This window comes from Leptinotarsa decemlineata, unplaced genomic scaffold (genome assembly GCF_025532065.1).
Source record: "Leptinotarsa decemlineata unplaced genomic scaffold, Ldec_3_MD MMD2_tig00026314_RagTag_RagTag, whole genome shotgun sequence".
NCBI classification, from domain to species: Eukaryota; Metazoa; Arthropoda; class Insecta; order Coleoptera; family Chrysomelidae; genus Leptinotarsa; species Leptinotarsa decemlineata.
In genome coordinates, this window is record NW_027412684.1 from 13,110,954 (window position 1) to 13,134,683 (window position 23,730).

At 33.9% G+C, this 23,730-nt stretch overlaps 1 protein-coding gene across 1 annotated transcript in view; it reads right to left on the bottom strand.

Annotated features, from left to right (window-relative positions):
- The window catches only part of LOC111506239 (G1/S-specific cyclin-D3), a 52,001-nt gene that overhangs the window by 13,236 nt on the left and 15,035 nt on the right, over nt 1-23,730 (bottom strand). The window contains exon 3 of the mRNA XM_023161250.2: nt 10,410-10,578. Coding sequence (XP_023017018.1) covers nt 10,410-10,578 — 169 coding nt within the window. The remainder of the gene's footprint in view (nt 1-10,409; nt 10,579-23,730) is intronic.

The following is a 23,730-nucleotide window of genomic DNA, read 5'->3' on the forward strand; positions in this document are numbered from 1 at the left end:
AAACTGAGTAGTTTTTAATGGGTTGCGTAAAACCTTTTTTGCAACAGTGGTGCTATTAACGAAAAATTGTCAAAAACTATCAAGAAACATTACAGAAATTTTGCAAAATGGGTTGACAATTGCAGAAAAAACCAATTCCTTAACTCCTTTGTTCCAACGACTTCAAACGTAAGTTAATTGTTTCGATACAGATTTTCCATAAATACCACCCACAGAAGAAATTGAACCTATCAATAAAGACCTGCCCAGAGCTACAACGGCGTTTATCCGATGAATCTTTAGTGAAAACCACGTCAAAACACGACTCTGTGGTCAGCTTAACCCCGTAAAACAAAGTCGGCGATCAGGGGGCTGCTGCACTTAGGAATTTAGTTCAATGCCTCTTTGGGCCACCCGCAGCTCATCCAGAACCGTACTCGCACCTAGGTCCAGTTGAAATAGGCAAAACAGTGTTAGGTTTGGTAAAATTTCTATTAAACTTAAAATCGGTACAGATTTTGAGTGAATTGTTGTGAATGAAATATCAAAAGTTCCAGCCGATTCAGAAGGAGCTGAAAATTCTTGAGATACTACCATTCTAAAAGCAAGTATCCAAGAAGGGAAAATGGATAATGTAATTAATTATTAAAATGCTTTCAACCATGAGTAAAATCATGAAAGCTCAAGTTTAGAAGGTTCCTATGCAATTTGAATAATTATTCACTATTCGAAGCAACTAGAATGCGGTAAACACAAAAGTCAGCTATTAATATTATACCGATAATAAAGCTGTTATGTAGCTGTTGTGAACCACATTGTCGGACTACAACGACATCTTCATCTTCTGATGTCTTCTTTGACCAATTTCTGTCAATTTCAACAAACCAACAATAGTTCCTGGCAAGTACAGGTATCTTTCCATATCATGTGGAAAATTTATGACTGCACACATATTAATGATGATAATTCCTCATATTTGACACAGCAACAGAAACATCATCGTTGTTAGTTCGGTCAGTAGTCGGTAGCCGTGTTATTCCTAACCCGTGTTAGGAATCACACGTTAAAAGGTAAGACCTCGTTAGTCCTTAGCTCGCATAAGTTTAGCCTTCTGAGGGTTGTCGTTCACAGGGGTACCGGAAAAACATATTTTAAAACATATTCGAAACATATTGATTTATCAATACCACTGATCGCACAAATTCCAATTGATGAGATTATGTACCATTTGAAACCTGAAAAGACATTGCGAACAAAAATTGAAAACTACTTCAGGATATTTAAAAATTGTATATCAGATTCAAATTTTCGTAAAGAATGATTCATTTCACTTTCATTATCATGCATAGTATCATTTTTTCAATCAAGATATCATCATTTGGTAAAAGTTCATTATAATAGATCTCAGAGGTTCAATTAATTAAAACATTAAAATTAACAGTTCAAAAGTAACTTTTTAAAACTCGTTTCTTCCGTTTCATAAAAGAGTGGGTATATGTACCGAGGATAGCACATTTGAAAAAATGTGTATACTATTACAGATGTAAAATACATGTTCCTCAACGTTTGAGGTGACTTTATATCAGAAATGATAATTTGGAGGAAAAAAAGTAAAGTGACAATTTTTCCAATTAATTGCACGATCCGTCACTTTCATCTGATCTATTTTTACTATACTTTTTCAGCACTCATTGGACCGGTGAGGAATTTTTTGACATTCTATTCATACAAGTGTTTTCAAAACATACATCAATTTTCAGCTCTGCAAATTATTGTTAGTTGAAATGTCTATTTTACTGGACTATCTCGACTATTCGCGGAGGAAAAACGGCATACGCACCGAAGATCGGCATTAGGGAGCCTGTCTATACCTCAACAGACTAATAAAATCGGCCGTGTGTTATAGCAAAACGCAAACACCCACAGCATTCTCGGTTTTATAGTTTCACAGAGAGAAGGCAACAATCAACAATGGATGTTTCCTGGGAAATTCTTCGAGTTTCTATTTTTTTCAAACTGCGGTCCCGCCTGCGTTGATTTTTTATGTGTGGTTGTGGTGGGCACTATAACTTTATCTATTAGTCCAGGACGATTTTTTAAATCCTCGCATCAGATTTACAGAAAATATAACTCATTTTATCTTTCTATAGATGGATTCAAAAATATTTTTTGACAGTAAAATGAACTGAACCATCAACTCCACTAATATTCAATAAAATGGAGGTCAATTGTAAAGCGAGCAGCAATTTTATCTGCACATGGGCCTCTATATGGAAACGTTTGGTAAAGACAGATTCCATGAACACCAGTTTTGATGCATTGAAAATAAGGATATCTACCCTTTCTGTCATTTCACTGAGATGTTATTATTATTGAAACAACCCTCTAACGAGTGATTTTCCCCCGGTAGATTCTTGTTTCACATCTCCGATAAAATATTAGTTATTGAATTATTGTCATCATTATATTAAAATGACGTTGTAAACTCATCAGCTAAAAATAATTTCTTCAATGAAATATTTAATTGAACCCCTCCTTCAATTAGGATAGAAATAATCTCCGAACTTCTCAGTCATAAAACAACCAATGATTATTCAACAACAGATTGAGGGTGAATAGAGTTAATACCCCTCAACAATAGGTAATTTCACTGTTACCTGTAAAGAAAAGCTCCTTGATTGAAGTCCTAAGCAAATAATGAAATCCCTTTACAGGTGGTTTAATGCCCAATAATTCAGGAAGAATTCATTGTATTCACTAGTGATGATCCCAAGATTTTATTTGTTAGAAATTGCGGATAAACTACCTGTTTGAACAATAAACAATTATATCCTCCGCTGAATCAGATATCATCTAGAATAAAATCTTTTCTTCCTTGAATTCAATTTATTTTCAATGACAAATGCTCATAATACTCGTATAATAATGGTACTTAACACAAAAATCGTGAGTTTTCAAGCAGTTTCACTTCCTCGAAACAAGTTCCCCTTTGCTTCTTCTGATTGTCAAAAAATGTTATGAATTAGAGTTGAAATAACCTTCAATAGATAAGGTATAAAATGTGTACAGAATCAGAACTGATTCAGATATTCCAAGCAAGAAAGCCAAAAAACATTCTCATTTATTTAAATTGTTCATTCAATTTGTAAGCAAAGTTTAGAAATACAAATAGTTACTGACCTTATTGGACTCTTCAATGGTTTATTCTCGTATGATGCAGTAACTTTTTTGGTATGAACAATTCGTAGTTTACTATTGTCATTCGCTAAAAATGCTAGTATAGCAAATCTCTAGATGTATGTACTCGTAAAACAAAATCAATATTTTGTCAATATGTTATGTTTATGAATTGTAACGGAAATTTCAAATTACTTTCCTTAACCTAGTACAGTTTACTGAATACACTTCTGAACGTTCAATTATTATAGATTTTGAGAAACTCAAACAAAGTAGTGTTTTACTTTACAATTAGGTTTTACTTTAAGATCAGTTTTTTTTAAATAATATACCATATCTCAAAATCTTAACGTCTAAAAATTATTTTAAATACCATTACTGCCATGAAAAACTAAAAGTTTTGATTAAAATTTTATCCTAATGCATTTATAGTATCTGTATTATAATTCTCTTAGATATATTTGGAATGCTCTGACTTTTTATCCATGTTCCATACAATCATCTAGATGGTTAGAAAAAAATATGAAGTCTCATTTCTTGATACATCAATCGTTTATCGAATATAATAGGTATACAGAAATCATTTTAATTTCTTTATACTTGTCTGATTATTGTACATGTCTACCGCAGTATTGTATGCACTATTCATCTTAAGAAACAAATGAACCAAGGAAACAATGACATGTCTTTCTATTATCCTCCAATAGATGATATATAGATAATGACTTGATATGTCATTTTTTTCTATTTCAAATGTAATCTAAAATGAATTGTCAATCGTAATTTTGATCGTATTGAATCGTCAAGAATATTTAATAATAATAATAATACGTCTTTATTCATAAAAATACAAATGGAATAGACAAAAATAAAATAAAACAGTATACAGGTGAATGGTGAATATTTTCGTTCGAAAATATGAGTGAAAATTGATTTTCCTTCCTAGGTTGAATTTCATTTGAAAAAAGTTCCACAGAAAAATGTAGAGAATGAAAATCCACTGGAAAATTCAAGCTATGAGATGAAAATATAAAAAAGTTCACAAAGGTGTACTATTATAGACCAAAAATGACTATGTTGTCATTTTGAATGAACTGAAAGGAACATATACGTGAAAAATTTCGACGACATTGTGCTGACGATTTCATCGCATTTCATATAAAACAAAGCTAACTTGAAAATATTTTTCGAAAACTTTCAGCCGAATTTCTCTGTTTATTTATGCTACTGATCCGAACTTGCTGAAAATATGAATGGTTTATCCAACAAACAGTTCAAATATAATTCAGACTTTCGAACAATTGCGATAAAAAGTTTAATATCAGTAATGAAAATTAATTTAATTTTTTTCCTGGCAACTTCGCCAAAAATTCAACTCTGCTAATATTTATATAGTGAGGAATGTATTATTTTTTTATACATGTGTTTATATATTTTTCTTCTGGAAACTAGACGTTTCTAAAAATATTAAGTGAAATTTCAACATCTTCGGATTTTCCACAACAGAATGTACTTTTGGATAACTTTTTTATGCCTTCTAAATGGTACATCAAAAAATAGTCTTGTTTCACAAAAGTCTGAAATATCAATGAAACAATTTTTCTAGAATCTCAATCATCGATTTTTGAGTCTGTCACCTATTAGGTGTGTTTAACTCTGTTTACCAATGAGAAATACAAATTACATTACAGAATCCATAGAAAAATCGTACTTTATTCGATACGTTTAGTTTCACTCTTTCTTTCTTCCCACCTAATATATTATTTATTATTATCAATGTAAATTTTCCAAATATGAAGAAATGGATGCTAGGCAGATTTTACAGATCTACAAGCGCTGTCATCATCAATATTTTCAACAGGTCATTAGCTTGGTGGATGTAACTTTTCATTATCTCGTTCGTAATAACTCGTAATAACCTCCCAAATGCTGAAGTTATCTCAAATGAACACAATACATCATCAAAATACACTTTGGTTCACTACTTGTTGTACCCAGCCTGAATGTAAGGGTGTTCTACAACTCTTCCACCCGATCTCTGTTAAGTTCTCCCTACAAACAAAAACCCATCCGAGCCCCTCGATTCGCATCAATCACCGAAATATATCGCGTATTGTTGATTCTAACCCGTTCAAAGACACTAGGCGGCCGGCTGGGTACATCCTTGACCATACTCCTCGCGTATTTGTTATGCTCTAGGTATGTTGTAAGACGCCGACAGAGACCATCTGAAAATACGCCATCGGCCGCGAATAGCCAGACAAGTGTCAGACGAGCCGGAGCAGTGTGGGAAACTGAACCATCGAAATCGAGAGTTTCATTCGGCTCTGGGGCCACACTAAGGTTGTGTGGTATTCGCGGATCAACAAGACAGAGGCGGCGCCCATGAAGGGCTTTCCAGTTATTCAGGAAGTGGATTATCGAACGAAAATAAGTCTATGTTTTCGATGCCGGTATACGAGAACATGTCAGAGAGAATTGATTTGCGATATCAAGCCCACATTAATTTGTATAAGAATCAAATCTGTCCTGAAGAACACGTCATGCTGAAATAATTTTCAATGAGTTCAATGGACGAATCTTAGGCTAAACTAAATACAGGGTGTTCATTTGAAAACTTCCCACCACGGATTTATCGAAAACTACTGATTGAAAGAAAAAACGCCGAGACACGTCAGAAGATACATCAAAGGGGACAACTTTTTAACCAATAACTACTTCACCCCCTTTCACCCTCTGCACCCCAGGATCATTTCCTTGAAAATTTTAAATGACAAGGGGTATCGAGTGATAGCTTGTTTGAAAAGTCTTCCGAAGTCCTTCATTTTGACGTTTATTTTTTTCAAATCGGTCGATTCGTTTTCCAGAAAATTAGAAAAATATTATTGATCCTAATTTGGGAATTTTCGAAACAATACATACAAAAATATTACATTTTATTTCAATAATTGTTCAAAATGTTGCCCGTTGGTGGCCAAACAATGATATAGGCGATGTTCAAATTCCTGACGGACATTTTCAAATACATGTTGTTGGATATCATGGCAGCTGTCGATAATGCGTTGACGAAGTTCATTCAAATTTGCAGGTTGGGGAGTGAACACAATGGACTTCAAATGGCCCCATAGAAAAAAGTCTAATGGCGTCAAATCCGGGGACCTAGCAGGCCATTCTATAGGCCCTCTTCGCCCTATCCACTTATCGGGAAACTCGTTGTCTAGCCATTGTCGAACCGGAAGAACATAGTGAGGAGGAGCACCGTCTTGCTGGAAATATATCTGAGCCTCATCAAGTGTAGGGTTTCCATCCTCTTCGATTTGGTTTTCAATGGTTTCAGTGATGAGCGGATTGATAGTAGTTTCCAACATATCCAAATAAATGTCTCCATTTAAATTTCTATCAATGAACAATGGCCCAAGCACTTTGTTTCCTAAAATGCCTGCCCATACATTAATTTTTTGAGGGTACTGGGTGTGCCCTTCCACAAAAGCATGCGGATTTTCATTGCTCCAATACCTACAGTTATGCTTATTAACAAATCCATTTAGATAAAATGTGCATTCATCAGTGAAGCAGACATTCTTCACACGAATGGTATTATCATTAATCGCTGCAGTCATTATTTCACAAAACTCCACTCGCCTATCAAAATCATCTTCGGTTAACTCTTGCAATATTTTCATTTTGAATGGATGAAATTTATGGAGTTTAGTAACTGTGTGTACAGAGCCTAATGAAATATGAGTCGCAGCAGCAATTTTGCGTAACGAAGTATTAGGATTTATTCCAAAATGACCTAAAACTTCAATTTGAGCGGCTTCATCCAAAACTCTTCTATTATCACGTTTTTTATTTGCAACCGATCCAGTTTGAGTAAATTTAGTAACTAGGTCCAAAACATACCTATGCGAAGTTAACTTATCTGGATGTCTGGCATTAAACGTGACGGCAGTTTGCCGAGCACATTGATTTTGGGCACCATAAATCAGAATAATTTCCACTCTTTCGGCTAGTGTGTAAACCATTTTCGAAATAGATTCTGAATCAATGATTTACTTTTCACGATCTGAAAACTGTGACAGAGGTAACTGACAGGAAATTCAATTCCTTCTTTCACCTAGCAACTGAGAATAACTACACATGTAAACAATAAAAACAGTTCGCCTAGGATAACTGTGTTGATGAAAAAATCGCGGAAAAAATTGGGATTGGTATTTGGTTATTGCCACGTCTAATCATTCGAACTGCTGTTTATGTTGGTAGTTTTCGTTTTGAATTATAAACGAATTGTGGATTTGGCAAACCTTAAATGTAATTGAAATGAAAAGTGATATTTTCGTGTGTTTTTGTTTTCTATCGGAACAAATAAAAATTAATGCAGATTTTTCTAATTTTCTGGAAAACGAATCGACCGATTTAAAAAAAATAAACGTCAAAATGAAGGACTTCGGAAGACTTTTCAAACAAGCTATCACTCGATACCCCTTGTCATTTAAAATTTTCAAGGAAATGATCCTGGGGTGCAGAGGGTGAAAGGGGGTGAAGTAGTTATTGGTTAAAAAGTTGTCCCCTTTGATGTATCTTCTGACTTGTCTCGGCGTTTTTTCTTTCAATCAGTAGTTTTCGATAAATCCGTGGTGGGAAGTTTTCAAATGAACACCCTGTATACCACTGCAAGTATATTCATTACAATCTTTGTAATAATGCCCCTCATATCAAAAAATTTCAGGTACTCATTAACAATCAGCCAACTCAAATTGAACCATGTCGAATTTCATCCTACCTTTTTAGAACAAAAGTAATGTGATGTTGTGATAATAATCATAGAACTTCCACAATGAATTTCAATTGGTAGCTACGCGACAGCTTCTTAATTATTATTATAAGATGAACCAAATTATTTTTATAGAAAGCTATTCGCACACTCATTTAAATCCCAGCACCTTGGTTGGTGAATATACTACTTGCACACTTCATTCCTACTCTCAAATGAAACCGATGTATTCATTTGTTTTTTTCTAAATTTTTTCCTTGGCAACACCTCCAGTTGATCTGGAATTAGTTTCGTATTGAATTTATTGGCTGTAGGAAATATTTAATTTCCAGTAATAGGTAGAATCGGATCCTCCTTATATATTAGTACATTTCTTGATGGATATTTCATCGACCAAAATGGCGTTATCGGAAGGCGATTCAAATTAATCTACTCTTTTTGACGATGAATAATGTAACGTGTTAGCTTGCTAGCTTGTATAAGATATCAGATTGTTCGCATTGTGAAATTGGCTCTGAGTTTTGGCTTCCTACCATTTTTCTTTTCATCAACACGTTAACAGTTATATTTTTATCGGGTGACCAAAACAAAAGGATAAAAAATGAATTTTCAAAATGACCACCCGTATTACTGTCTAAAAATTTTTTTTGTTATTGAAAATCATTCACAAAAGCCTCCACTTTTGAGTTAGTAGATACCTGTACATTCCCAACTCCATTTTGTATATTATCAAGCTATTGAAAGATGCCATTTGTACAGACTCCGTCGTAACTGATATAGACAATCAACTATATGATCACTTGAGCATTATTTTGGAATAGGTACACTTGCAACAGCGCACTTAAATCTTTTCATATTATAGGAGGTCAAAACCAACAAATTGATCAAAAACATTACTTCAATGTGAGGACTCACAATTATTTTTGGGTAACAAAAATTTTTATTTTGTTTCTCACGTTTCCAATACTAAAAAATGAAGTTTTAGGTTGATCACTTGAGCATTATTTTGGAATAGGTACAGTAGCAACAGCGCACTTGAATCTTTTCATATTATAGAAGGTCAAAACCAACAAATCGATCAAAAACATTACTTCAATGTGAGGACTCACAATTATTTTTGGGTAACAGAAACTTTTATTTTGTTTCTTACGTTTCCAATACTAAAAAATGAAGTTTTAGGTTGATCACTTGAGCATTATTTTGGAATAGGTACAGTAGCAACAGCGCACTTGAATATTTTCATATTATAGGAGGTCAAAACCAACAAATCGATCAAAAACATTACTTCAATGTGAGGACTCACAATTATTTTTGGGTAACAAAAACTTTTATTTTGTTTCTCACGTTTCCAATACTAAAAAATGAAGTTTTAAAAAAATCAAATATACCAATCAAAAACTACTTTTTACCATTTTTTAGAGAATATTGGAGAAGAGGGAATACTAAAAAGGGTTTTTGCCAAACAATAATTGATCCGCGGATTTTTTCACATGAGTTTTCGGTACAAAGTCTTGATATCTTGAATATTATACAACATTTTCAAACATGCAAAGGATGAGGACGCCTAAACATCAATAAAAGCATGTAATGGGGCTTCGGAAAAAATATGAGACCAAAATAAATTCACCACTGGGCTACAGTGGTCACTGGCTTATACAAGCTGAATACTACTCCAATCTGTTGAATATCAGTAAATGAGATTTCTAAAATTGTCCCAATTGCCACTACTGATTAGAGTAGGAATATAGTTATTTTGTCGTCAATTTAGTTTTTCGTTACCAATCCAATTTTGTAATGACATTGACGAAAGTTCATTATCAATTAGTCTCAAAATAATACATTATATTTATGATGAAGTAGAATGTTGTCATTCAAGTCCACCAAAACCATTCCTGACCACTTTATAGGCAAATTAGCCATTCTGCAATAGTTGGAGAAAACAAAATTTAAAAAATCTCATTCAGTATATAACTGAATCGTTGATTCCACACCAAATTGTATACATGATAAATGGCTTTGGTGAATAAATGTTCTATCATTAAGTTCACAGGCAAAGGTCTTTCCCTAGAGAGGACGTTCCTAGAGAGGGTAGCATCAATTCTAAAAAATTCCGAGACAAAAGAATAAAAAGTCTGTCTTCTTGTTGAGCCATAGAATAGTTTTTCAATGAAAATTATTGTCATATTTTTAGGTATGTTTTAAGGATTTTCAGAATGTCAAACAAGCAAAAGATTAGCATATTTTGAAATCGGCATTGGATTCCGGAAAAACTTCTCAAAATCCCCTCAGCAGACCGTTATGCATTCTCCTTTGAAATTTTCCGGAACCCAAGCCCCCAAGATACGCCCATGCGTCCGGGCGGACCTTGGCCATACATTACGAGCCATTCGTCTTTGTGTTGAACCGCAAAGCTTCGTAATATTCAGGCCTCGTACGAAGGCCAAGAGAAGGAATGGCAAAAAAAAATCTCGGTACATACCTCTGGCGCAAAGGGTGATCAGAGTTTTGGCGTGGTTCAGGACCATCTCGGGCCTGATCATCCAATTGTCCTCCATCGGCAGCCTGTTGAGGAGGTGTCTGAGGAAGTCGTGGGGAGTTACGGATGCGATGTCCCATTTCAGTTTACTCAACACTAAAAGTTCCCAACTCTGCAAAATAAAAGACGGGATCAGATTCGGTTGGCTGTGGTTCACACGTTCCACGTCTCGCCGAGGACGTTCACATCGTCGTATGAAAAATTCGTTGAAGGAATGTTTGGGTTATGCGATGTACAGGAGTCGACGAAAGTAATTATCGAGAATGTATTGGATATTCATTTACAGACCGGGCTATCGTAAACGTACTTCGCTATGCATAAATGCTAGGAAAAGAGTTTTTCGCAGGAATCGAAAAACACGTCAAGTATGTTTGTAAAGGATGAGCAATCCCCTTTTTTTGATTGAGCAGGAAAGTTAAATTATACCTTATTGGGAAGAGCATGTCTCTATGGTATTTTATATTTGGGAATTGGAAACACACTGAAAATAAATTAAAAATAAAGGAAAAATATTATATTTCCAGCAAGTGTTGGTGGTGGCGGTGAGAGCGTGAAATTCCTGGGAATTATTCTAGATAAAGGCCTCAGCTGGAGTCTACATATTGAACTTCATGTGCCATGCATGTCCCTTTTCATAAATAAATATAAAGTAAAGCCCCTTCTCTCAGTATTCATCTATTTCGTATATTTTCCACACAATCACGTAGGCACTTTAAATAGAGATTTATCCCATCATATATATGCTTGTCTCCGTGAATCTGATCGGACCTTCTATTTATAAATACAAATAGACCAATAAAAACGCCTCTGGATTCGAACAGATCCCAAAAATTGTTAAACTCAAGGCCATTTTACTGGTTGATGAATTTATTGACCCGTCAGTCAGTGCTTCATTTTTTGTCAAACCACACTTGAATGAAGATGTAACTTCTTGGTAATACACAAACTATATCTCTATTTTTTACTACAAAACACAAGCACTACAGAAAAAACAGTGTTTCAAGTGTTCCAAGCTTCTGGGAAGCACCTTTGTGATTCCAGCGACATGATTGTGTCAAGACATACCTATTGGTATCCATTTCAACCCCCAACAAACTTATTGAAGCAGAAAGCGGAATTGTCTGACCTGACGTTATTGTATCCGACTAGGAGACATTTATCTTCTTGTAAAAAACCAATGCCTGGGTTTTTGGGGCATTGAATTACTTTACTTTACTGGTTACTTACATCCCAATTCAAAATCACCTCTAGATCCTCAACATATGCAAACTCCTGCTGCCTGTGAATATGTGACTCCGTAGCCGATGTCCTGGAATCCAAATGGAATGCGTTATTCCAAATATGGGTGACATATAATAGAAGGTCGCCTGTCGATCTTTGTTTCCGAAAGCCATATTGATGGCTGAAGCCTTACAAATATTTGAGGATGTGGGAGTTTACGGCTTTCTCCATGACTTTTGTCCGATCCGTGCTAGGCATTGCACATCAAGGGTTAAGACCTCGTCAATCCCTAGCTCATACTAGTTTCGATTCTGTGGGTTGTTGTTCGAACGTAGATTTTTTCTTCACTCTAGCATTATTTTTAGGCGCATTCAATTTTATTTATAAAATATATTTGAACTATTTGTTCCAAGTATTTCTTGAAAAATTAATTTTTAGACCATTGGTGAAGCAACCACCAAAGTTGAAGTTTGAAATGATAAAACTGAGCCATTTTTTTATAATACATTTGTTTGATAGCTATAATACAAAATTATACATGTAATTGAGTTTGTGTAGCCCGTTTTTTCTTTACAAGAGATTAGGGTAAAATTGAAAACAATAGTTACATTTTTGTAAGTTCAAGTTACATAGGAAAATGATTTCAGGCTTTTTTCATAAACTCATCCCTTCTAAAAATATACCTCTTTCAATTCAAATATGTTTCATGTTTTGAATAAAGTGCGTATTATAAAATATTTATTGATCTCTTTTGTTGAATTCAAAAGTTTCGCAATAATCGTAAATCAACGATCTCTTTGAAATTTTTTCGAAACAATACCGACGACACATTATCGAATCCTATATCAGCAAATTGAAACAAAATATGCATTTTAGCGACATTTCTTCTGTTATCTCTTTTGCATTCCAATTGACTGCAATCATATCATAAACATTCGGGAATCAGAAAGTTCCGACATTATTATTAGCATGACTGGACCGGAAGCAGACAGCAAAAATATGATAAGATAAATCATAACAATTGGCAATCGACAGGATCTCTTTCGTGATGGGAAAGGAAACGAGAAAACGACGGGTTCTTCACAGAAAACCGCAAATCGTCAATAACAACAAGGTATCGCAAGAAATGATAAGAAATGATAAAATGATAGAATAGTTATACAATTCGATACATATAAAGGAAAGGTAACTGATCGCTATCTATACATGGAAAATATTCGAGAATGACTAGTTTTATTGAAGAATAGAACTCAAAAAAATAATTTTCAGAATTTTTGCTATAAGTACTTAACATTTAGTATTCGATGATTCATTTCAATGTGTTGATAAATTAAAAAAGTGATAATTCAAAAAAACACGTCTGAATTTTGTTGAATAAAATCTATAAAAATACTATTCAGGTGAACTGGCTAAAACTTTGGTTAACTATATTTGATGTTCGTGAAACAATTTTCTTATGAATCAAATATAGGCAAATATATGAGAACTTATTTATCATACTTAGGAAAAAAATCATTCCTACTTGTATGAAGTACTATAACAAATTTCAGATATATTCTCAAGAAACAATTATATACAAATGAACTACACATACTCATAGATATGGAGTCAGTTATACTTTTTCAAAACTAATAATATAATACTAAATTGCTTATAAACGAATTACGAAAAAAAATTTTTATTACAATATGTGGCAAAACATACGTTGGCCAGATTAGAAAAGCCATAACAACATGTTTCAAAGGACACACTGCACAAATCCGATTTCAAAGATCAGAAAAATATGTGTCGCTTAAAAATATGGACACCAGAATGAAACATTAAATTCATTTATTAATCTGAATACAACTGCTGTATGATACATAACAATATAGAGTGCAAAAAAGACCTACGAAGCTTTCGCTTAAATTCATTCACGTTGAGGAAAGACTATGAATATGCTTGAATCAATCCAATTTTGAATCGATTTGTAACTGAATAGAATACCATTGATTTCTTCGATTTTTCATACAGAACTTATACCATAATCATATCATTCGGTGAGAAGTATTCATCTTTTAATGTCTGAAGAATATAAAATTAATTCTGTTGAATGAAGTGTCATGCTCTACCACTTCCATGTGATAACTTGATACTCAAGAACCAAACATTTTTTCGTGCAAACTCATTCTCAAGAATATGATGAACAAATTGACTACAATCAATATGAATTACATGCATGACTTGGAGGTAATTTGAGAGTAAAATTATTATATGAGCTCGCATCATTCTTGTAAACGGAGGCTGAAATTCTATAGATTTCCGTACTTAGTGAATATGAATACCACTATTGACGTAAACGGCAAACTAATATTTAGAGTTATATAGAGTTTTAAAAGGTCAACGTGAAGAAATTCGTTTATTTTTCAAAAAATCTTTGGGAAATTACCAACGTTTAGCCAACGTACAGAAACCATTTTACAACTGAATAGTTCAGTCGATTTATTGATATTTCATCCACAAAGTAACCTGCTTGACATGTAAACTTCTGTCAACTGAAGTTGTAAGTTCATTCGAAAAAAGAATGTCTTAATATATTTTCACTATTAAGATTGTGTTTTGAGTAGAAAATGGATGGTGCTTTTGCAAAATGTGTGATAAGAAAATGTCTTAAAATTAATTTAACTCTTATATACCAAAAACAAAACTTTATTTTCTTGATATAAGTTATGTACAGTTCTTGCAAAAAACTGAGGATACACTACAAAAACACACTTTTGTCTATTTTCCACTATATTTCTTTATTGTTGACCGGTTTCGGCTATTACACCATTTTCAAAAACGGTGTAATAGCCGAAAAATATAGTGGAAAATAGACAAAAGTGTATTTTTGTAGTGTATCCTCAGTGAACATGAATTTCCACAAAATAAACAAGTCGTTAATCGAAGAAGTCTTGCAAAAAAGATCTCAATCAGGTCTTATGTCTATATAGTTGAAACATTCATGAAGTATCGACTTATCGACTTTTTGCACAGGAAAATATAGTATAACAAACCATTGCTGTCTGAAATAAATTATTGGAGATATATTTTGAGAATTATCGAAACAAGAGTAAACATAATATAAACTAATGGATTTAACTTCAGTTTTATTTACAAAGATTCACAAGAGGTCATGATTTTATGATGTTTCAATGTTAAATATGACCAATAGTATCTAATCTTTGCTCCGAGTATCACCCTACATATGACAAAGTATTTGAAATGATGTTATGATGGAATTTCCTGAGAAGATTGACTCATTGTTCTGAATCGTAATTTCCTGACATTATAGGGTCAATTTTCTGCGAATAGTATTTTTGACACTCTTCAAAATGTAGATTTAACAACAGTCTTATCTCCTGAAAATATCTGCAATAAAAAAATGTGAAGTGAAATCATAAGTATCTTGAAAGTTGAATGAAAATTTTTGGTGCCTGAGCAGAAAACATTATTGGTGTATCGTTTTCAAAAAATATATCATATGGTTTCTAAAATTCGTCCTAGAACTGTCTAGTCTCACAGTTAATCTATTCATTCTCAATTATACGCATATGACTCATTGCCGTGGTATTTCTGTTATGAAATTTCCCAGAACAATAAGCTAGTAATTTTAATGAAGTCGGTATCCACTCTATTCATTGAAACATTCCTTTTAATTGATGTCTTCAATAGGGATTGATTCTGTCAACTGTGTTGAGAACTTTTCCAATTCTTTTATTCCCTTACAAACCACAATAGACTCATTTACATTTGTTTCATTTCGAAAATCAAGCCGACACATAACTTGAGAATATTGGCGAAAACAAACTTTCTAAGTGAATCCCAGATCCGGCTAGGAATCGCCATCAATTTCAGATGTTTCTGAGTGGTGTTTATTTGTATCCACTTGTCTATGTTGAAGAAGTATGGGAGATACAAAAATCGCAAAAGTGAGAAAATTAGATATCTTCATTGACATTTTCATTATCCATATTCTAAAAAAAAAAAAATAAAGAGACAAACTGCATGTTACAATTGATTTTTCCAATTTTGACGACGGATGCAGAAACATCCCCAAAAAAGTGAATAATGAACTTCTCTGATTTTTTTTCACTTATTGGATTTTGACAAGTGGAGTTTGGAACCTTTGGTGTAAACAGAATGTATTGAAAACATTTTTATCTCAACGGAACCCCGACCAGACGAGTCACCTCCTGATGATGCTGATGGTTAGCGAAACGTGCATCAAGAGACTGCATTCTTGTTCTAGTGCAGAAGAAGTGTTTTCAATAGACTTATTGGGTCCTGAAATTTTTGTGCAACCCAAAAAATGTTACTGTTTAATAAAACTCATTTCTCTCAATGAAACTTTCATTTCATATTCATTAAGAAATATGTGTTTATAATAATTCTCTCACGCAGGAAAAAGCATACCACAAAGAGTCCTTGAATTTTTAATCGCCATTCAGGTTTTTACATCGGTAGAGAATTTCGTGATACACAAAAAGTGGTATTTTATTTTATGGTTGCTGAGATGATTTCCTAGATATTATGACTATCTACTTCATGAATTGAAAATATTTTTCTCAAATGATAACAAGAAAGCATCTTTGTGATGAGTAATAAATAGACTACTTTTTCACTTGTAAGTACCCACTTTTACAATGTATTATTTCGATATCTCCAATGCGAAGCAAAACATCGAGAACTTTCAAAAATGACTAAAATACAGGGGTGGTTTCTCAGAATATAAATATCCGTAGAACACATTTTCTGACTATACCTTGACATCACAGAAAATTCTTTGAACAATAATTCATGCACATTTTGCAAAATCAACAGTGACTCTTCGATTTTCCCATTGAGCTTAGCTGAGCTAAACTGAGCTCTATAATTCAAAACTTCTAAACTAATATTTCGTTATTTAATTCTCTCTATTCCGTTTGTATTCCAAACATTCGTATGGAATCGAATCAGATATCATTCACAGGATTCCTTCACAATATAATCAATGAAAGAAGTAAAATTTCACTTACATGGAACAGTGTCATCCTCACTGCTAGATATCCGAAGTTTTGACGTAAGACACTTGCCTCATCGGCTCTTCAGTAGCAAATACGGATAACATTTTTAAAAAAACACTCAATTCGGTCATAATTACGACTTATTGTCACGGAATCAGTTGAATCCATCCACGTCATCGATGAAACTACGTAAATAGCATTCATTCGCTTATTTGATCAATTCCCAGTCACAGGAATCTTGTTTAAATTGAAAAAGTATATTTCTGGGAGAGATTAAATTTTGGGAAAGACAGTTTTTGGCTTTCTATTTCTCCATCTTGATACAAACAATGTGGGAATATTCCAAAGAAAGGAAGGAATCAATTTCAAAAATTGACTCATTTCAAAGATTCCCACATTTTTTGAATCAAGATGGAGAAGTAGAAGGCCAAACACTTTTTTTCCTCGTTTTCCCCCCTCTTTTTGGACGATGTTCGTGTCACCCGGAGCTTGGAACTACACGATGACGATCGTGGTACTTTGATGGTCGAGGATAACTACGTCATCACTATTTTCGTCATCACAATCACTATTTTTACTATTCCATTCAGTTACCCCTTGGGCCTGATAAATCGGATACGCTCCTGCATTTCGCTAATTTGATTTGTTCAATCGGCCTGGTAATGAATCCCGCGAACAGGCAGAACGGGTCTTCGCCTCTAAAGTACATTCCTGGCGGGCCGACGGATTCGACCTTCAACCCTCCCGTTTACCTACCAGGTATTCTATCTCTTCTACTCGCCGCGGAGAGTAGTCCATTCTGAAAAACTAGAATTCCTCTAACCGGTGCGGTGTCCTGGCACTGCCTGCTTGTCTCCATACGATATTTTTCCAATTAACGGTCAACGCATTCTGATTATTCATCGGTGTGAATGGAATTTTTGTTTTCCCACAATATATGTATTCGTTAGTACTGATGAACAAGGTTTTCAGATGAGCAGGCGCAGTGGTGTAGGAATGTCATTTTCTCAGGGACTAGGCAATAGGTTTCAGAGTATTTGGACTTGTGAAGGCTAATCGTTAGAAATAGCGAATACAATCATCGGGTGAAAAGTTAACAGCAAGTTCGACAGCAATGAATAAAACTTCTTCAGTTTCTTAACACTTTTCAGTATACCATCAGATTTTTCACTACTAACCCTTCTGACCCTCTCCACCAATTTTCTCGGCTGTTCCTCAAATTTGATACCAAAAATCACTTCTTCGCTGTCTGCAAACCATTTGAATTCTAATATTTCTGGAAAATATAGCATCCTCTTTCCAACAATCTTGTTTCCTGTACATCTAGACCGAAGTACAGATCCTTCAATGGATCTCTTTCTAGACATAATTTGAATTGAGACGGTTCATCTAAACTATCACAAATCGGCTGTAGTGAGTACAAAATCCTATTAGGTTTCATCTTCATATTTCATTCAACTTCTCACAACCCCTTTCAAGATTGCCATGAAAACATTTACCAATCAAAATTACATTAGACAAATAAACAGCTGTTCATGATTCCTCTCAGAATGTAATCGATATTCAATTTTTGGAGTTGATATTTATAACTAGTTCCATCAACTGTCAATTGTTGTCTCTTTGTTCTCAAATGGATTTCCTTTCCTCTTCAAAGTAAAATGAAGGGAACCATTTGAGTATTTCAATACTGTTAGGGTGTCGTCATCAGATATTGGAGTACTAACTCCTTTAGAAAGTAATTCTGGAATTGGTTGTCATCACAGTTAAAAAAAAGGAGTACTCGAAATAATTTTAAATTTTTGTAAACGCATAATAAGATCACTTTCACCATTGTCCACTTAATTATAGAATTGTTTTCGTACGGTTTGGAACTCTCTTGGAACTCCTGGACTACTCCAAACAGCTTTTTGAGAATCTTAACTCATTTTATTCAGATGCTCTACTTATTTCGCAAGATGTTTCAATAACTTCACCGTTGTTGTTTGCATTCTCATAACTTTTAGATTTTTCTCTCACGTTCTAATTATTCCTTTCGTTTTTTCTACAGTTTTTTTCCCTATTTCTTGGGTTCCAGCTAGGTTCCAGTTGTTACTCCCAATCAATGTATTGTTTCTCCAGTTGAATTTCACACTCGTTTTGGCTTTGCTTTCCCTCCAACTATAATAAAATGAAATTGTTCTAGAATATCACTTTCAATCCACTAAAATTCATAAGTACATTAACTCTACTTTTCACTATTTGGTTGTCTTTACGTCGATTTTTTTGTAGTTATACCAACTTGTTTGTATCCCTGTGCAATTTTCCAAATTGAACTCAGGTCCTCCACCATAACTTGAAATGAGGTTCTTAAAACAACTGTCTTCAGCAACAGTATTGAATCAGTCAATGAGCATCAGTCAGAAAGATAACTTTCAGATAGTTATTTATGTGCCAAGGGTCTCAGTTAGATGTTGATTGATACCCTGTGCACCAACAAAGTTGATCGGTGAAACACGCCTCGAAGACAGTACCTATTGCTTTTCTGGTAATTTTAAAATGTTTTTGTTTTGGAATAATGTGTACTCTGGGTAATACCGTGGCTAATACCCTGGCCAATACCATGATGGACATTGAATTATATCAGACTTGTTGTGCAAGTTACAGTCTCCAGAATTGTCATTTTTGTGAGTTTGACCGAATGAAGTTGAGTGACATTTTTTCAATGGATACCATGACTTGACATTTTATGATTTCATCATTGAAGGATATCATGTACTGATAAGTTAATCAGAAACTGTGATGCACGGTTTGGAACCTTTGCTGTAGTAATGAATATTACCGGAGTTTTTCTCAATACCAAACCATTATTTTAACACCTCCACAAGTGGTAATCTTCAAGAGGAAGATTTTCCTATTGAAGATGATCACTTGGTGATCGAAACACGTGTCGAGGTGTTAAAATAACAATTTATTCTTGGGAAAAAACTCCAGTAGCATTTAATCAGAAACTGTTTTTATTTCTTTATATCCACAGAGGCACATACCAGCGCAGGTACATAATGTAACTAAGCAATAAAAACATAATTATAAAGTAGCACAACACGATTTCATTGATTTTTGTTGACCTTTTCTGAGACCTCACCTTCCTTAATCTGAAATAAAGAGTATGGCAGCGATAGCAATAATTAATTATAACTTTATCGTCGCACTAGACGTATGCCCTTTCAACAAATGTATGATGTTTTTTTTTTTTATTTCAATAAACCGCATCAAACCTTCGGGTCATTAGCGGTGGAGTTGATGAATAACATTTATAACTTCCTAATTAAATCTGAAGTGTGTAAAAATGGAATGATTTTGTTACTATTACTATAATCTAACATTTCATTCAAGTTAGGGGATATCTTAAATGTGTCTCTCTCAATTTGGAATACAGGGCATTGTACTATAATATGTTTCACAGTTAGTTGAAATTCACAAATATCACAAGTTGGTTCTATGTTCTATCACAAGTTGGTTGTATGATGTTCTCCATTGCAATTTTTCAGATTGAGGAAGGCGGAAAGTCTCAGAAAAGATCAAGAAAACGATGATTCCTTGATAAAAAATTACTCTTGCTTCAAGGCATGAAGATATTTATCTACCAAATCCTCAGTATTTATACCAGCCTTCAACTTTTCCAGAATTCATTTCTGTGATAATGCCACTGGTATTGAATTCCACAAAAGAAGACAATTACCGACTACAACGATATCGAATCATTCTGACATACAGACTCGGTCCATGGCCTTTGTCATTCAACAAGCAGCATTGACGACAAGCAGCATTTCAGATTAACAGATTCCGAGTACTATAAAATTACTGCCAACAATCCTATTAGGTAGAACAAGCTCGTTTAATTCGCTTCGAGTCGCTAACAAATGAATTAGCCACGGTAATAGACCAATTATCTAATAGCGAGGAAAGCCAAAGAAAACGTTTTCTAAACACGTCGACTACATTGCACTTTTTGGGCAATTACTTTTTCTCTTGCTGGTTGTCGATTATCGAAGAAGGAATGTCATCAATTATATACACTAACGAAAAACTGAAGAGTTTTTTGTGTCTTCCATAGAGGGTCTTTTGAGACCATGCTGTTCTTTGGACCTGGTGACAATATTCACCAGGTCTGAGAAACAAATTGGCCGATTCTGATAATTGAAAACTTGAACATTATTTTCAGTATGAGCTTTAGAAAGAAAATTTTATGCAAGGAAACCTGATGAAGAGCCCGGTTCTTTAAGGTTTTTCATAATTTCAAAGTTAACTTACCCAAATAAATGAAAAGGTTCATTACTCGTAGAAGCAAATTGAATAACTGTATAGTCCCCAGTTATCAATAACTGAACACACAAAACTAATTATAATTTTCAGTCAAACATTATGAATGTGCGTACAGATTTCATGGCCGGCGAACTAATGACATTAAAACTCCGAAAAACTTGTTTCGAATGGTTCGTAACACAATAATTGCAAATATATTTACTTTCTCTACTGTATAAAAATCAAATTTCAATCTACATACATTTCAATCTTTCACATAAAAACTCTATATAACCCAGGAATACTGATAAACCTCTTGCAACTAATTATATTACAATTTTACCAAGCACGTTGTTATTTGGAAATCGAAATAGAATTATCTCATCTTGGGCTGAAACTGAAATAAATGATATGAAAATATTATTTTTCTTGATCTTGAAAATCGGAGAGAGAACACGATTATTTCCAAAAAGGATCTATAAAGGAAAGAACGTAGAATCAAATCAAAAGAATAATGACAGAAGTTCTTGTACATGTAAGAGTATATCGATCACATAAAATTCGTCTTTTTCTCCTAATAATGGCTTTTTATCAATTTGTAATTTTATTTTTGTTGGTCATGACACTTTTGTGGGAAATGAACTACAATTATTATTATTATTGAAATGAATTAATCGTTTTGGAGAATTTGATGACCTTCATAAACTGGAATTGAACGAAAATAACTATCAGTAATTTTGAAACTTTCAGAAAATTGTCAGTTTTAAATGAGTTTTTCAAGTAGTTATTAACCTCCATTATTTATAAAAGTTTTATTGAAATAGTTAAAATCAAGGGGTTTCATGAGAATGTTTAGCTTTCAAAAGTTCATAAATATGCGTGGATGAAATGCGATCGATATCAGCTACTGCTGATCATAAGAACGACTGTGACAAAAATTATATCGGTCAGACTAAGCGAGTCATTTAAACTTGTATCAAAAAACATGCAGCAAATATTCGATTTGGAAAACCAGAAAAATTTTGTGTTCCTCAACTCGCTTTGGAGTTACGAATTAGTTTTCATCTCCTGAAGACGCCAACTTGGTTGGTGATTGAAAAAAGTGCTTTTTTTAATTTAATTTACGTCATCGGTTCCAGTTTTACTTTTTTATTTATGAAAAAAGCTAACAATGAGAAATTTCAGTCCATTATGTGACGGTTTGTTTTTTTCTCAGGGGTGTGAGTCACAGTACATTGTTTTTCAAAATTATTTTAGAGATTCTAACGTATTCCAAAAACACTTTATTGTGAGATTTTCACTAAATTGTTTTACAAAAACGCAACACGTGTTTCGCCATACAATGGCTTCATCTGGCGTGTCTTTCTTTGAAAGACACGCCAGATGAAGCCATTGTATGGCGAAACACGTGTTGCGTTTTTGTAAAACAATTTAGTGAAAATCTCACAATAAAGTGTTTTTGGAATACGTTAGTTATGGATTTTCATCAAGTATCGGCCGATTCCATCATATATCTTTTAGAGATTCTTTCAATGAGTCTTTGCTGCTGTACCATTTCAGGTACAATTAGTAAATTTAGGTATTTGGGTATAATAACATTTATACACCAGAAGTTTTTTCACAAAAGCTACGAATTTGAGCTTGTCAGAAATTTGCTTGATTTACAGTGAGAGTTTATTATATAATTTAATTGCATTATAATATGATGATCTCTCATATACTTTTGTACGATGTGTAGGTACAAAGTATTTATGTTACGTGTGTTCTGTACATGTGCGGTTGAAATTCAACCGTATATTTACCTCCCACCCCCATTGTCAGCAAAAGTAAGCAAAGCTCTAACCCCCCCCCCACATACTTAAGTAAACATTGTTATATTAATGTTTCATTTTTCAAACATACACAATATATGGGTTGGCATATGTGCAAAAAAAACACTCAAGAATATATATAAAGGGTGCACTGAAGATTTCATACTGAATCATAATTGGCCTACAACTATCCAATTATGCTAATCCGAGAATCAATCTTATAATTTTCTTTTGTATCACAAGAACTTTCATAAAGTAAGGTTGTTATACAATAAGAATGATAGAGGATTATTGCTATATCGATATTTATGTGTTGGTTCACGAAAACTCGTGCAAATTGTAAAGAAATGATTGTGATAATGGATTAGCTTTGACCCAATTTCTAGATTTACCGCACTATTTGTCAATGAGATAATATTCCCTCGTTCAACACATGAGTTGAAGTGGTTGTCACTCGCTTAACCAAAATTAAAACTCTTCCCCGAAAATAGAACAGCCATGTCATTGTCCTCCAAACAAAACAAACACGTTAAATCATCTCTGAGAATGATAAGGTTCTGTTCTCGGTCGATTAACCATGCTCAAAATTCGACAAAAATCCAAGGGGCTCCGTTAGGAAAACAAATTAACGTTTTATTATTGGAAGACGCAAAGGTGACGGGTCGGCGCCACTAACAATGGGGATTTGTGAAGTCCGCTTTGTGGGATACATTAATGTCAGGAATAAGAAATACTGCGCCCAGAAGAAGGAGCATCCCGTGAAGAATGTCTACAATGGGCCCGAGAGTCAAAAGGCTTCATTTCCGACTTCTAGGAAGGCTGAGGTACCTGTTAACGGGGCGGAATTTGTGAAATCTAACAGGTACTTTTCGACAGGTATGCCGGGCGAGAATCGTGGAATGATAGGTGTGAATTTCCTTGCAGTAC